We start from the raw sequence: 14410 nt of genomic DNA, 5'->3' as shown, positions 1-14410 counted from the left end.
TTACTTATACAGGCAGGCTGAGCTGCAGCAGGCACAGGAGACTTTAGTGCTCTCTGGTGTACGACGGCATCATAAGGATGAATTGTTATTGGCAGATGTGTTATTTGTTTGTTTATGTATCTGCACCTCTGGAGGACGGAGTTGCATTGCATAAATATGGGTACAATACAAAAATGTCTTTTTTCTTTTACAAGTGACAATACAGCCGATAGCACTAAGGTTGACATGCATTTTGTCGACCACTATAGGTCGACATGCATCAATGTCGACATGTCTGAAGGTCGACATGGGGTTAGGTGAAGAGGGTCATTAGGTCAACACATGCATTAGGTTGACATGCCCAGTCAAAATGCCGACATGGGGTTTTTCACTTCTTTTTCATACCCTACCATCCACTAGGAGGGAGTGGAGGGAGAACAAAATAGTGTGCCGGGCATAGCGAGGCACCGAGCCCAAAGCATGGCGAGTGCAGTGAGCGATACGAGGGGATGCAGTGCACTTCTTTAGTGTCCATGTTGACCGTGTCGACATTCAGAACAAACAACGTGAAAAACCCCATGTCAACCTTTTGACTGTTGACCTTGCCCATGTTGACCTAGTGCATGTGTTGACCTAATGACCCTTTCAAACTAACCTCATGTCGACCTTCATACATGTCAACTGTGATGCATGTCGACCTTTGTGCTGTTGTCCCACGATAATAATAGTGAAAGATTTACATTGCAAGTACAATTGTAGCATTCAGAATTGTATTTCTGTCATTTATTTATGTTTCATCAACACCGTTCATTGCAGTGGTACAGATCCTGGAGAGGTTCCATTTGGCAAGGCCTATTGTGGTATTTGGCAAGGCCCTGATACCACAGTAGGCTCTGATAATGGAGAGACACACTGGGGAGTGTGTGGAGGTCTCTTAGGAGAGGAACTTGCCAGGGGTGCCGAGATGGCGCTGGGCAGGTACAAGATACCTGGGCCAAGGCCTGTCTGGCGTCTTCAGCGGGGGCATAACTATGATGACAAGACCACACCCACTAGGAGCGCAGTGGTACACAACTTCTAATCACTGTCCCAGACTGCATAGCCACGCCCTTTCTCTGTGACCACACCCCCACAAGAGCCTAAGGTGAGGCATTGTGGCAGCTTTAGGGTAACAGATGATGAAAAAATTTGAATTGTAAGCACCCAAATAAGAGCAGATAAGTAGGGGATGGGGGGTGTAATGTCTAATTGCAAAGATGTAATAGTGGGTGGTTATGTAAGGACAGTTCTGCACCAATATCAGCCATCATTGTGTAGTAACCACGGTCTCCATGTCTTACTGTCTGATGTCACTGCTGTAATATTGTCTGAGGAAGCACCTAATCTCTGTTTCCTTCCTTTCCATAACAGTGGAGATGGGATAGCAACAGAGTCAAGGAAACACTTGGTTGTCAACTCAGAAGTTAATTTACAGTGTATATGTGCACTGTACGTGTGCAATCACAGAGTTCAACTAGTCATTGATGTTATCACTCTGATAAAAGTGCTGGGTCCACTCTGTACAATATACTGTAGTGGTGTTATCAGAAAGTAATGCAAGCGGTGATGGAAAACAATGGGTGTGGCTATGCTAATAAGTGGCTGTGGTATAATTAAAATAGCGTGACCTTATTAAATGAAATGGGAATCCGCTCCCGCCTATTATAAAGAAGTAGGCATCATGGTCAGAGCCCTCCGAAAATGGTAGCCACACTATTTTACCAGTGATTTGGGTCTGTAGCTGGTAACAATAATTAAATGAGTGCAGGGTGTGCAGTGTGGCCCACACTGTACCCATGCAGCACAGACCATGCAGTCATTATGGATATGCCAAGGTGTACTGCTATATTTACTATGGGCAAATGCTCCTCTGTGATAGGGCAGCCTGGTCAGTGTGCAGGGGGCGTGGCCTGAAGGGAGATGGGCTGGTCAGGAGTTGGGGGGGGGGGGGTGCATGGTCGCATCTCATCATTGTTGCTCTATCCCCAGCAGCTATACAGCACCGTAAAAACAGACATTGTATAGCAGGTACACTGATACAAAGACAAGATTCAGTGCAAATTGTGGCATTGATTCCCTCTCGGTCCGCCCTCTTGTGCTCTGTAAGTGGGAGGCTAAGGAAGGGGTGCGGGGAGATGCGGGGGGCTTGGCAACCTTTCCCGAGCCTCCTGGCCTCTGCGCGAGGGCAGGCAATTATGACACAAGAAGAGATGTAATACTAGGACAGGGATGGTGAAACCGGACCTCCAGCTGTTTTTGAACTACACATCCCAGCATGCCCTGCAACAGTTGTAGCATGGCCACATAGCAAAACTGTAACAAGGCATGCTGGGATGTGTAGTTCCACAACAGCTGGAGGGCCGAAGCTTCCCCATCCCTGTACTAGGACATTATCATTATCAACATATCATCTCAAACCTAATCCAGTTAGCTAAAATAACTTTTAGTCTATCAGGATAGGTAACATCAGGGATTAAAGTGTGGGTGGAATGGGGTGGAACTGAGTTTCACCACCTGTAATGTTGAGGTGGAACTAGTTCAACCTCCACCTCTGCCCTGGCGGAATGAGGGAGGAGTTAGGTGGCAGAGGGAAATGAGTTCCACCACCACTCCAGGACCATTTTAAGCTTGGGGCAACAGAAATAAAATAAGTAAATATAGTATTGTTATTTCCTCACATGCTGTTTTTGTATTTTATACCTATATTCTTTTTGCTTTGTCTTTTTATTGTGTTTCCCCCCCCCCCAGAGATGTATATATATCTCTTATATATTTGGCTACATCTGTCACTCAAAGTGTGTGAGTGTGTGTATAACAGGAGGGACACATTGCTCTGTTTCTGGACTTCTCCCTTAATTAATGATTGCCAGCACCTGTGTTGAAGCACCTTTCTAATCAATTAATAAGATGTGTGAAACAGGTGATGGCAATCATACATTATGAGGGAAGTCCAGAAACAGAGCAATGTGTCCCTCCTGGAGAGGGTCATGTTGGGAGGTATGTGTCTGACTCACATGACAGAGAACCAGCCCAGTGAGCCCACAGTGCCAGACATCCTCTGCCTCCCCATGTTGCCCAGCAAAGACACTGCACCAGGTGAGCGCCCCCCGCCGCCCCACCCACGATTCACGCCCCCCCAGGTGACCCCCCCCTCCCGCGATTCGCAGCAAAACACCCCCACCCGCGAACCCCCCTCCCGCGTTTCGCGCCCCCCCCCCCCGCGCGATAATTGGCAAAACCCCCCCCCCCCGCAATTCACGGCACCCCCGCGACCCCCCCACCCACCGCGCGATTCTCTGCAAACACCCCCCCCCCCCCCCTCCCTATGGCTATGGTCGACAATGAAAAAGGTTGACATGAGATTTTGAGATTTAATTTTCATTTTTTGAATGCTCTCATATATTTATTCTCATGTGTCGACATGGACACCAATGAAATGCCACACTTATGTCAACATTTACATGTGTTGACCTTTCTGTGTTGATTTTTTCTTGTGGCGATTCGTGGCACCACCCCCCCCCCCCCCCCCCCGCGACCCCTTCACGGCACCCCCCTGCGACCACCCCCTCCCGTGATTCGCGGCACCACCCCACCCTGTGACCCCCCTCCCGCGATTTGCTGCCAAACCCCCCCCCCACGATTCGCGGCAACCCCCGCGACCCACCCCTCCCGCGATTCGGGGCAAACCCCCGCGCCCTCCCTCCTGCGATTCGCGGCAACCCCCGCAACCCCCTCTCCTGCAATTCGCTGCAACCCCCCGCGCCCCCCCTCCCGCGATTCGCAGCACCCAACCCCCGCGACCCCCCCCCCTCCCGCAATTCACGGCACCCCCCGCGACCCCCCCTCCCGCAATTCGCAACCCCCCTTGCGCGATTCACGCCCCACTCCTGCGCTTTGCGGACCCCCTCCCGAGATTCACGGCACCCCCGCGCCCCTCCCACAATTCATGGCACCCCTGCTCCCCTCTTTAGTCCCCCGTATGCCCACACACCCCTATCACTACCCAGCTTCCTGCTCTCCTGAACCATAACTTCCACCACTGGTGAGTCGCTGACGCTGTGTTGCCCACATACCGCTATCATGCCTCATAGCCCAGCCTCCTGCTCTCATGCACCTTAACTCCAGCGGTGTAACTATAGCACCGCAGCCCCTGCCACCGCGGGGGGGCGCTGTGCATGTGGGGGTGCCGGGGGCTGCGGTGCTATAGTTAACCCCCCCCAATCCCCCGCAGACTTAGGTATCGCGCTGGTCCCGGCGGCTCCGTTCTTCTGCTGAGGACCACCACAAAATGTCCGCCCCCATATAGCACACAGTTCTCTGAAACTGTCTGCTGTATGGGGGCGGCCATTTTGTGGTGGTCCTCAGCAGAAGAACGGAGCCGCTGGGACCAGCGCGATAGGTAAGGCTGTGGGGGATTGGGGGGGGGGGGGGGTTTGCATAGGTGGCGGGGCGGCAGGGCAGGGTAGTAGGGGTGCTTGGTGGGGCGGCGGCGAGGGTGAGGCGCCCAAAACTTAGCTACGCCACTGCCTAACTCCCACCCAGTAGGAGGAGACACTGACTCAGGGCCACCGTCCTGTACTCCTGTACTGCCACGCTGGACCCTCACCCACTGGCAGAAGCTGCACTGTGTCTCCCACCCTCCTTTTTAGTCCCCCTTATGCCCACACACCCCTATCACTACCCAGCCTCCTGTTTTCCTGTGTTGTGACCTCCGCCAATGGGGAGCCGCTATATATATATACCCTACTATACTATTGCACACACACACACACACACACACACACACACACACACACACACAAATGTCACTGTACCCTCCACACTATCAATGTACATCTTACTCTGTAACTCTTTTTAATTAAACAAAACAATACACACCCCCTTCCACATCATATTCTCTCTATTTAACACATTTCACCTATAACTCAAGTTGCAATACAGGCATCTTTCATACAATTCTAACCATATTTCTCACAATACAAACGTTCACAAATTAAGGGGGAGCAGCCCCTTACGACAGTGTGAAGAGCGCCCGTAGGGCGCAATGAATCACCTAGTGTATATATATATGTATATATATATATATATATATATATATATATATATATATATAATTACTAATCCAGGATAAACTGTTACTTGCATTCTTTTGGTAATAAAAACATTTTTTTCTGGTGTAATATTTCACTGTTGTTTTTTTTCTTTTATTGAAAATGATTTATGAACAGCGTCTATAAGGCTGCCTTTGATGACAACACTACTGTGATAATCTCTATACAATCCAAATATTCAAATTGCTCCATGACCCACTGTGATGGAAATAAGTATGAGATCACGCTCTCTCCATTGACTGCTATATAATGCAAACAGAGCTGGAATTCTAGAGCCTTTATTGTGGAAAAATAGCACAGCGTACAAGCTGTGCCCTGTTTTATTCTGAAGACAATAAGATTAACTCATTTATAAGGATCTAGTGTAAAAAACAGAGCAGCACGAAGGCCAATAAGAGTCCAACATTCAGTAAGTGCAGCTAGGTAGTCAGACCGTTGCATCGGATCACCGTTCCCTCTGAGATGAGCAATCTGGAAATAACAGTGATCAAATATTGGACTGTGCAGGGTTGTTCTGAACAGCAGATTTTCAAAGTTGAAGGGTGAGAAGTCCTGATGAGTTTCAGCTTTTCACTGTTTCCTTGCCAGGAGAGAGGAAGCTATAGACATAACCAGATGATATTCTGCTTTGTTTATCTATTACTCCATTCGGTGACTAATTTGTGGTTACTACACACCGCGCTCTTATGATATCTGAGCGCAGTAGTGTAGGATTAGCTTCAGAGTTGTGCAAGCAGTTGTCCTTCTCAACTTGAAATGTAAAATAATTCAAATAGTAGTCTAGTGAACCCTAAACCTTAAATCACCACATTTATAATCTGCTGTTCAGTGCAACTCTGGACATTATCTGGTAAGAAAAAAAGCCTAATTTTTTACACGTTTGTTGGTAAAAGAAATTTAAATAATGTGTTTTTTTGGGGACAAGCTTTTGAACAAAAGATTCCTAAAAATGATCACCCTGTACGCCAATCACTAGAAATACATTGCTCATATCAGTGGATTCTGGGTAGTGTACTTATATCATGATTGCTATCTACAGGGTTTCTAGTCCAATAGAAAATCTGCTCTTGCTAGCCGAAGTGACTTAAAGGTATTTGAAGAGTGGTCATTGGTGATAGGCAATGTTCCAAAAGGGAATGGACACATATGATTGGTTTTGAAGCCTAGCCAATAATAAAGTAACTTCTTATTCATATGCAGCACTGTACCGGATATCATCCGTCTTTCCTTCTTCTCCCAGGATGATTGATTGAAGCCAGGGATCACCAGGGGCCTAAGGAAACACTCTTACCAGATTTCAAACTAAATTCTAAAACCCAGACAGCTCCAAGTCCGCTGCATTTTGTGTCTAGCCCCGCTGTTTTAATGGCCATACTCGCCGTTTCCACCTTGCCGAAAGGAACCAGCGATGTGGAAATGCCGAGTGAAGGGGAGGGAGTTGAATACGCTGATGGCGAGCTATCGGCACTGCTCGCTGTATAGTATTGAATACCCCTCCAGACATCTCCGGCAATTAGTTAAGTACAGATGAAGTGCCTCTCATGCTTGTAGGTCCTGGCGATTCTATCACCAAACACCAGGACCCGCCATCAGACGGAAGGGGGCGAGCGCAGAAGACACTCGCGTGTCCTGTTCCGTCTGAACCCGGCCCCCTACCATCGATTCCCCGCTGCTCCCCCATAGCTCCTCGCACCTAATCTGGTAATCTGGGGATTCCTATCGCTGATTGAGAGGAGTAGTGCAGATTACCACAATCCTTATTCCTTAATGCAGACAAACTGCCCTCCGTATCCCTAGAATACTGTACTGTATGTGATAATACATACCCCCCCCCCCCCCCGATAGACCACTATGCTTGATATATCACAATAACAAGGTCATACTTTCAGCATTAATTAAACTGAATATATAATACATGTCTTGAACAGTACGCGCAATCTTTATGCAACAGAAAAGATAATACAATATATCAATGTAGCGCCGCAGCGTCGTTTAATAAGAGGGTATAAAATGAATGCCAGTTATGTAGGAAAAATAAATCCCCACTAGAGAAAAATGTGGAAACTGCGCTATATTTTTTAGACTTCAGAGGACAAGAGGTGTCATCCTCTGCCTCCCCCCCCCCCCTGGCCTTGAAATACATTCGCTCCCCGTCTTTTATAGTCCTGAGACTACATATTGAAACATTAACAATATTATTATTACAGCGGCAGTAAAACTGTACATCATCACGCCGCGAAGATCGAGAGGGAAAAATTACATTATTCATTCAGAATAATTTCCTACTAGAAAATAAATGTTATAGCGGATAAGGACTGGAAATGGATACTGATTCTCTGCATTCTTTCCTGTCTGTTTCAGGAAATAGTGAGATCTGGCTGATAACAACGTACAATGTACCTAAAGTTCACTCGGAAAACATGGTTTTTCTGTTCTGAAAGTCATCTGTATTCTCTTTATAATTTCAAACCACTGGGGGATCCCTCTGATCTGCGAGATGTGATCCAGGGATCTCTTGGAAATGTCCCCGATGATAATTTAGCTATTCAGATCAGTGAAAGAGCTGGCACACTTTGTCCTCGTTTTCCGAGGGAGATGGCACCGGGATGATCATGACCAACTGTCGCCGGGTTTTTAATAATATGAATCGCAATTAATATCTTGGTGATTATTTAAGCTAGACTGAGTAATCCCTGTTGGTTATTTTCTGCAGAAGACAAAGGCTCCTGTGCCGCTGCTGCTGACCGATGGGCCCAAGTGGTTGTTGGATGTGACCTGGCAAGGAGTGGAAGACAGTAAGAACAACTGCATTGTGTACAGCAAAGGTAACCGCCTGATGGCATTTTACTATTGATGCAGTGCCAGAATGAAACGTCGACATGCAGAATGTCGACACAAAGATGTTGTCAAGCAAAAATGTTCATAGACAGTAGGATGACAAGCACAATATCGACATTCATAAATGTCGAAATGGGTAAAATACCGACTTGTTTATAATGCCGACATTTAACTGTCAACACCCAAATGTCAGCACACAGGTTTTTTTTTAATAATTTACCCTAGCCCTAAAAATAACAAATAAGAAATGTACTGTTAACATACTGGTGTCGACATGTGAAATGTCCACTTGATGAGCATGTCTTAGTACAGCCATGTCCAAACTATGGCCCTCCAGCTGTTGTGAAACTACACATCCCAGCATGCCTTGCCATAGTTTTAGCATTCCCCTAATAGCAAAACTGTGGCAAGGCATGATGGGACTTGTTGACATCTGTGTATGTCAACATTGTTCTTGTCGACCTTTTACCCCTGTTGATGATCTGCCGGCATTGAAATCAGATACCACACAGACCAATAGGAGGAGGGGGGGGATGACGTTTATCATCAATGTATAACTATGTGTAAGTGTTAGATTCAAATTTATTGAATGTATTTATGGTTCTATTCATGTAATCCTTTGTGTTGATAAATATGTTTGTTTTGTATGAACATGCTTTGCGGCCGGTCTCTACAGTCATGTGCCTGTGTCAGCTGCCCTGCCGACACCCGCATGTACGGTGGATCTGAAGCCATTTCAGTTAGACTTAGTTTTGTTTTTTTAAATAAAGAAAGAAAAATACAGAAAAAAATATTCTTTGAATTTTACTAAATATTTTTAAAGTCTTTATGCATGAATACATAAATGATGATATGAATAAATATTTGGCTTGGTTCTTTTGCGATAAGAGAGCAGGTATTGCAGCAGGTGACGTAATGCTACCAGGGTTATTGATGCATATGGCAAGAGTCGTTGCCAGCAGGAATCTGCTCCTAGTCTGTGACTAGTTACACTGTACATATAGGGGCTGATTCTGGTTCACGATTCAGTCCCTGCCCCGACGGTCATGTGCAAACACCGACTGCGAATGGCAATTTACAGTGTCGCCGGCTGTTCGCAGCAGGGAAGGAGGGAATGGGGCAGACGGGGCGGTGATGGTGCTGGGACATGCAGGCCTGGCGACAGGGGGGGTCAAAGGTGACAGCTGACCCAGAATCAGCCATTCATCCCTGCAGTCAGCCACCCGGTACTCGATTGCTGTGGGCGGCTGACACATAAACCCCCCCCCCCCAACAAGAATATTTGCAGCCGCGGCGCTACAGACTCGGGAGGGGAAGCTTCCTGGGGATGCCTGTCAGAACACGCAGCTTCCGATAACTGACATGAGCGCCGCAGTAGCACGGGCTCATGTCAGTGTGTGTAAGCGCGCGGCGGCGGCCGGGAGCTGCGTGTTTAAACAGGCATCCCCAGGAAGCTTCCCCTTCCGAGTCTGCAGCGCAAATATTCTTGTTGGGGTGGTGGGGGTGTTATGTGTCAGCCACCCACAGCAATCGAGTGTGGGGCGGCGGACTGCAGGGGGTGGGGGGCCCCCAGAAATATTAATTTATGGGGCCCCAAGATTTCTGTTGCTGGCCCTGGGGACATGGGAACGCCCAGTGGTTCATAGGTGTCCCTATAAAAGCACTGGGTGTACCCATGGGTACGTGGGCAGACCGATGTGTGCTGGGGGCATGGCGGCTGAAGTCAAATGATGTAAGCTGCCCGGCCTGTCTTCGTCCTGGTCTCCACTGACTTATATTTGCAAAAAAGCAGTAGAAATCATTCATTGGTCAGCAACCATCGAATGGTCTCCCCTGCTCCGGGCACAAGCGAGGGGGGTGTGTCTCTGTAGGGGCCGTGTCACAAGGGCTCGGTAGATTACCAAGCTTCGTAGATTACCGAGTCAATTAGAATCACCCCATAGGGCCTAATTCAGACCTGATCGCAGGACAGATTTGCAGGTGGGGCAGATGTAACATGTATAGTGAGATTTGGGTGAGTTATTTTGCTTCTGTGCAGGGTAAATACTGGCTGCTTTATTTTTTTTATTGCAATTTAGATTTTAGTTTCAATGCACCCCACCCAAATCTAACTTTCTCTGCACATGTTACATCTGCCCCACCTGTAGGGCAGCATGGTTTTGCCCCTTTCGAGAATAAATTTGTCCTGCGATCACATGTGAATCAGGCCCATAGCAGCAGAAATTCCGTATATCCTGAATAACTGAACTTTGTGCAATTAGGTAAATCGCAGAGTCCGTTATAGTTCATTCGAGATGTCAATAAAATAATTAAATGACCACTCACCTTTACTCTATCCTTAACGTAGTGGTAAATGCATACATGCAGGGCAGCCGAGAGGGGGGGGAGCGGGTACTAATTACCCGGGCCCAGGCTTGCTGGAGGGGCCCTGCAAGGGCCCTGGTCCGACCCCTCCCTTCCCCCTCCGTCCCTCTCAGGTAGCAACAGTAGCACACACTTCTACAGCATGTGCTGTGCTGATAGCAGGCTCAGCATGAGTGTCTCACTGACAGCGAGTGAGCTCATACTGAGCCTACTGTCAGCACAGCACATGCTATAGGTGTGTGCTGCCGAGTTTAGCATTTTTAGAGGTTTCTTTCACCGTCCTCTAAACATTTTGGGGGTGTGGCCTAAGTGCGGGAGGTGGCCACACCTCCCACACTTAGACCACGCCCCCAAAATTTTACCGGGGCCCGACATTCCTCTCGGCTGCCCTGCATACATGCAATGTAAATGCTAAGGGCGTGTGTTTTATTGATTGTAGTCACTGTGAGTGCCGATCCTACGTGTCTCTGTTAGTGCATTGCATGCCGAACAGGTGTCACTTGGGAGTATCTCCGGCTTCACAGTCTTGTGTACACTACTGCCCAGACTATATAGGGCTAGGCTGTAGAATTACTGTCTGATAGCCGGTGCTAATCTAGCTATGTAAGAACCGGTCCAGAGTAAGTACTACACTATTTGATTTACAGTAGCGTATCCTGCATGAGTTGGTATATGCCTGTGCAGAATCAAATTACTGTTCCATTTATACCCACCTGTGTCTGTATGGGTGGCACATCACAAGAAAAAGGACACTGAAACATATGGCAACGTCAGCAAGGGCTGTTTTGCACAGTTGGGAACATGCTCTGGAAAAACTCTGTTATTGATATGAAACAAATAGATTCAGAGGTAGAGGACTGTGATTTTTATTCCTAAAGAAGACTGTCTTCTGACTGGTAGAGATTACCCCAATCCTTGTCACTGGTAGAGATTACCCCAATCCTTGTCACTGGTAGAGATTACCCCCAAACCTTGTCACTGGCAGAGATTGCCCCTATCCTTGTCACTGGTAGAAATTACCCCAGTCCTTGTCACTGGTAGCGATTACCACTATTCCTGTCACTGGTAGTGATTACCCCAGTCCTTGTCACTGGTAGAGATTACCCCAATCCTTGTCACTGGTAGAGATTACCCCAATCCTTGTCACTGGTAGAGATTACCCCAATCCTTGTCACTGGCAGAGATTACCCCTATCCTTGTCACTGGTAGAAATTACCCCAGTCCTTGTCACTGGTAGAGATTACCCCTATCCTTGTCACTGGTAGAGATTACCCCTATCATTGTCACTGGTAGAGATTACCCCAATCCTTGTCACTGGTAGAGATTACCCCAATCCTTGTCACTGGTAGAGATTACCCCAGTCCTTGTCACTGGTAGAGATTACCCCAATCCTTGTCACTGGAAGAGATTACCCCAATCCTTGTCACTGGCAGAGATTACCCCAATCCTTGTCACTGGCAGAGATTACCCCAATCCTTGTCACTGGTAGAGATTACCCCAATCCTTGTCACTGGTAGAGATTACCTCAATCCTTGTCACTGGTAGAGATTACCTCAATCCTTGTCACTGGTAGAGATTACCCCAATCCTTGTCACTGGTAGCGATTACCCCAATCCTTGTCACTGGTAGAGATTACCCCAATCCTTGTCACTGGTAGCGATTACCCCAATCCTTGTCACTGGTAGCGATTACCCCAATCCTTGTCACTGGTAGAGATTACCCCTATCATTGTCACTGGTAGAGATTACCCCAATCCTTGTCACTGGTAGAGATTACCCCAATCCTTGTCACTGGTAGAGATTACCCCAATCCTTGTCACTGGTAGAGATTACCCCCAAACCTTGTCACTGGCAGAGATTGCCCCTATCCTTGTCACTGGTAGAAATTACCCCAGTCCTTGTCACTGGTAGCGATTACCACTATTCCTGTCACTGGTAGTGATTACCCCAGTCCTTGTCACTGGTAGAGATTACCCCAATCCTTGTCACTGGTAGAGATTACCCCAATCCTTGTCACTGGTAGAGATTACCCCAATCCTTGTCACTGGTAGAGATTACCCCAATCCTTGTCACTGGCAGAGATTACCCCTATCCTTGTCACTGGTAGAAATTACCCCAGTCCTTGTCACTGGTAGAGATTACCCCTATCCTTGTCACTGGTAGAGATTACCCCTATCATTGTCACTGGTAGAGATTACCCCAATCCTTGTCACTGGTAGAGATTACCCCAATCCTTGTCACTGGTAGAGATTACCCCAATCCTTGTCACTGGTAGAGATTACCCCAATCCTTGTCACTGGTAGAGATTACCCCAATCCTTGTCACTGGCAGAGATTACCCCTATCCTTGTCACTGGTAGAAATTACCCCAGTCCTTGTCACTGGTAGAGATTACCCCTATCCTTGTCACTGGTAGAGATTACCCCTATCATTGTCACTGGTAGAGATTACCCCAATCCTTGTCACTGGTAGAGATTACCCCAATCCTTGTCACTGGTAGAGATTACCCCAGTCCTTGTCACTGGTAGAGATTACCCCAATCCTTGTCACTGGAAGAGATTACCCCAATCCTTGTCACTGGCAGAGATTACCCCAATCCTTGTCACTGGCAGAGATTACCCCAATCCTTGTCACTGGTAGAGATTACCCCAATCCTTGTCACTGGTAGAGATTACCTCAATCCTTGTCACTGGTAGAGATTACCTCAATCCTTGTCACTGGTAGAGATTACCCCAATCCTTGTCACTGGTAGCGATTACCCCAATCCTTGTCACTGGTAGAGATTACCCCAATCCTTGTCACTGGTAGCGATTACCCCAATCCTTGTCACTGGTAGCGATTTCCCCAATCCTTGTCACTGGTAGAGATTACCCCTATCATTGTCACTGGTAGAGATTACCCCAATCCTTGTCACTGGTAGAGATTACCCCAATCCTTGTCACTGGTAGAGATTACCCCAATCCTTGTCACTGGTAGAGATTACCCCAATCCTTGTCACTGGTAGAGATTACCCCAATCCTTGTCACTGGTAGCGATTACCCCTATCCTTGTCACTGGTAGAGATTACCCCAATCCTTGTCACTGGTAGAGATTACCCCAATCCTTGTCACTGGTAGAGATTACCTCAATCCTTGTCACTGGTAGAGATTACCCCTATCCTTGTCACTGGTAGAGATTACCCCAATCCTTGTCACTGGTAGAGACTACCCCTATCCTTGTCACTGGTAGAGACTACCCCAGTCCTTGTCACTGGTAGAGATTACCACTATTCCTGACACTGGTAGAGATTACCCCAATCCTTGTCACTGGTAGAGATTACCCCAATCCTTGTCACTGGTAGAGATTACCTCAATCCTTGTCACTGGTAGAGATTACCCCTATCCTTGTCACTGGTAGAGATTACCCCAATCCTTGTCACTGGTAGAGACTACCCCTATCCTTGTCACTGGTAGAGACTACCCCAGTCCTTGTCACTGGTAGAGATTACCACTATTCCTGACACTGGTAGAGATTACCCCAATCCTTGTCACTGGTAGAGATTACCCTATCCTTGTCACTGGTAGCGATTACCCCAATCCTTGTCACTGGTAGAGATTACCCCAATCCTTGTCACTGGTAGCGATTACCCCAATCCTTGTCACTGGTAGCGATTACCCCAATCCTTGTCACTGGTAGAGATTACCCCTATCATTGTCACTGGTAGAGATTACCCCAATCCTTGTCACTGGTAGAGACTACCCCAGTCCTTGTCACTGGTAGCGATTACCCCTATCATTGTCACTGGTAGAGATTACCCCAATCCTTGTCACTGGTAGAGATTACCCCAGTCCTTGTCACTGGTAGAGATTACCACTATTCCTGTCACTGGTAGAGATTACCCCAATCCTTGTCACTGGTAGAGATTACCCCAATCCTTGTCACTGGTAGAGATTACCCCAATCCTTGTCACTGGTAGAGATTACCTCAATCCTTGTCACTGGTAGAGATTACCTCAATCCTTGTCACTGGTAGAGATTACCCCAATCCTTGTCACTGGTAGCGATTACCCCAATCCTTGTCACTGGCAGAGATTACCCCAATC

At 47.4% G+C, this 14410-nt stretch overlaps 1 protein-coding gene across 2 annotated transcripts in view; it reads left to right on the top strand.

Moving 5' to 3' along the window:
• Positions 1-14410, top strand: part of ZFPM2 (zinc finger protein, FOG family member 2) — a 345016-nt gene that overhangs the window by 190118 nt on the left and 140488 nt on the right. For both annotated transcript variants that reach the window (XM_083186879.1, XM_083186880.1), the window contains one exon: positions 7843-7954. In XM_083186879.1, coding sequence (XP_083043005.1) covers positions 7843-7954 — 112 coding nt within the window. The remainder of the gene's footprint in view (positions 1-7842; positions 7955-14410) is intronic.

The sequence above is a fragment of the Crinia signifera genome, chromosome 5 (assembly GCF_055691185.1).
Source record: "Crinia signifera chromosome 5, ASM5569118v1, whole genome shotgun sequence".
Classification (NCBI taxonomy): Eukaryota; Metazoa; Chordata; class Amphibia; order Anura; family Myobatrachidae; genus Crinia; species Crinia signifera.
Note: the sequence above shows the minus strand (reverse complement) of the source record. Positions and strands in the feature narration are given on the sequence as shown.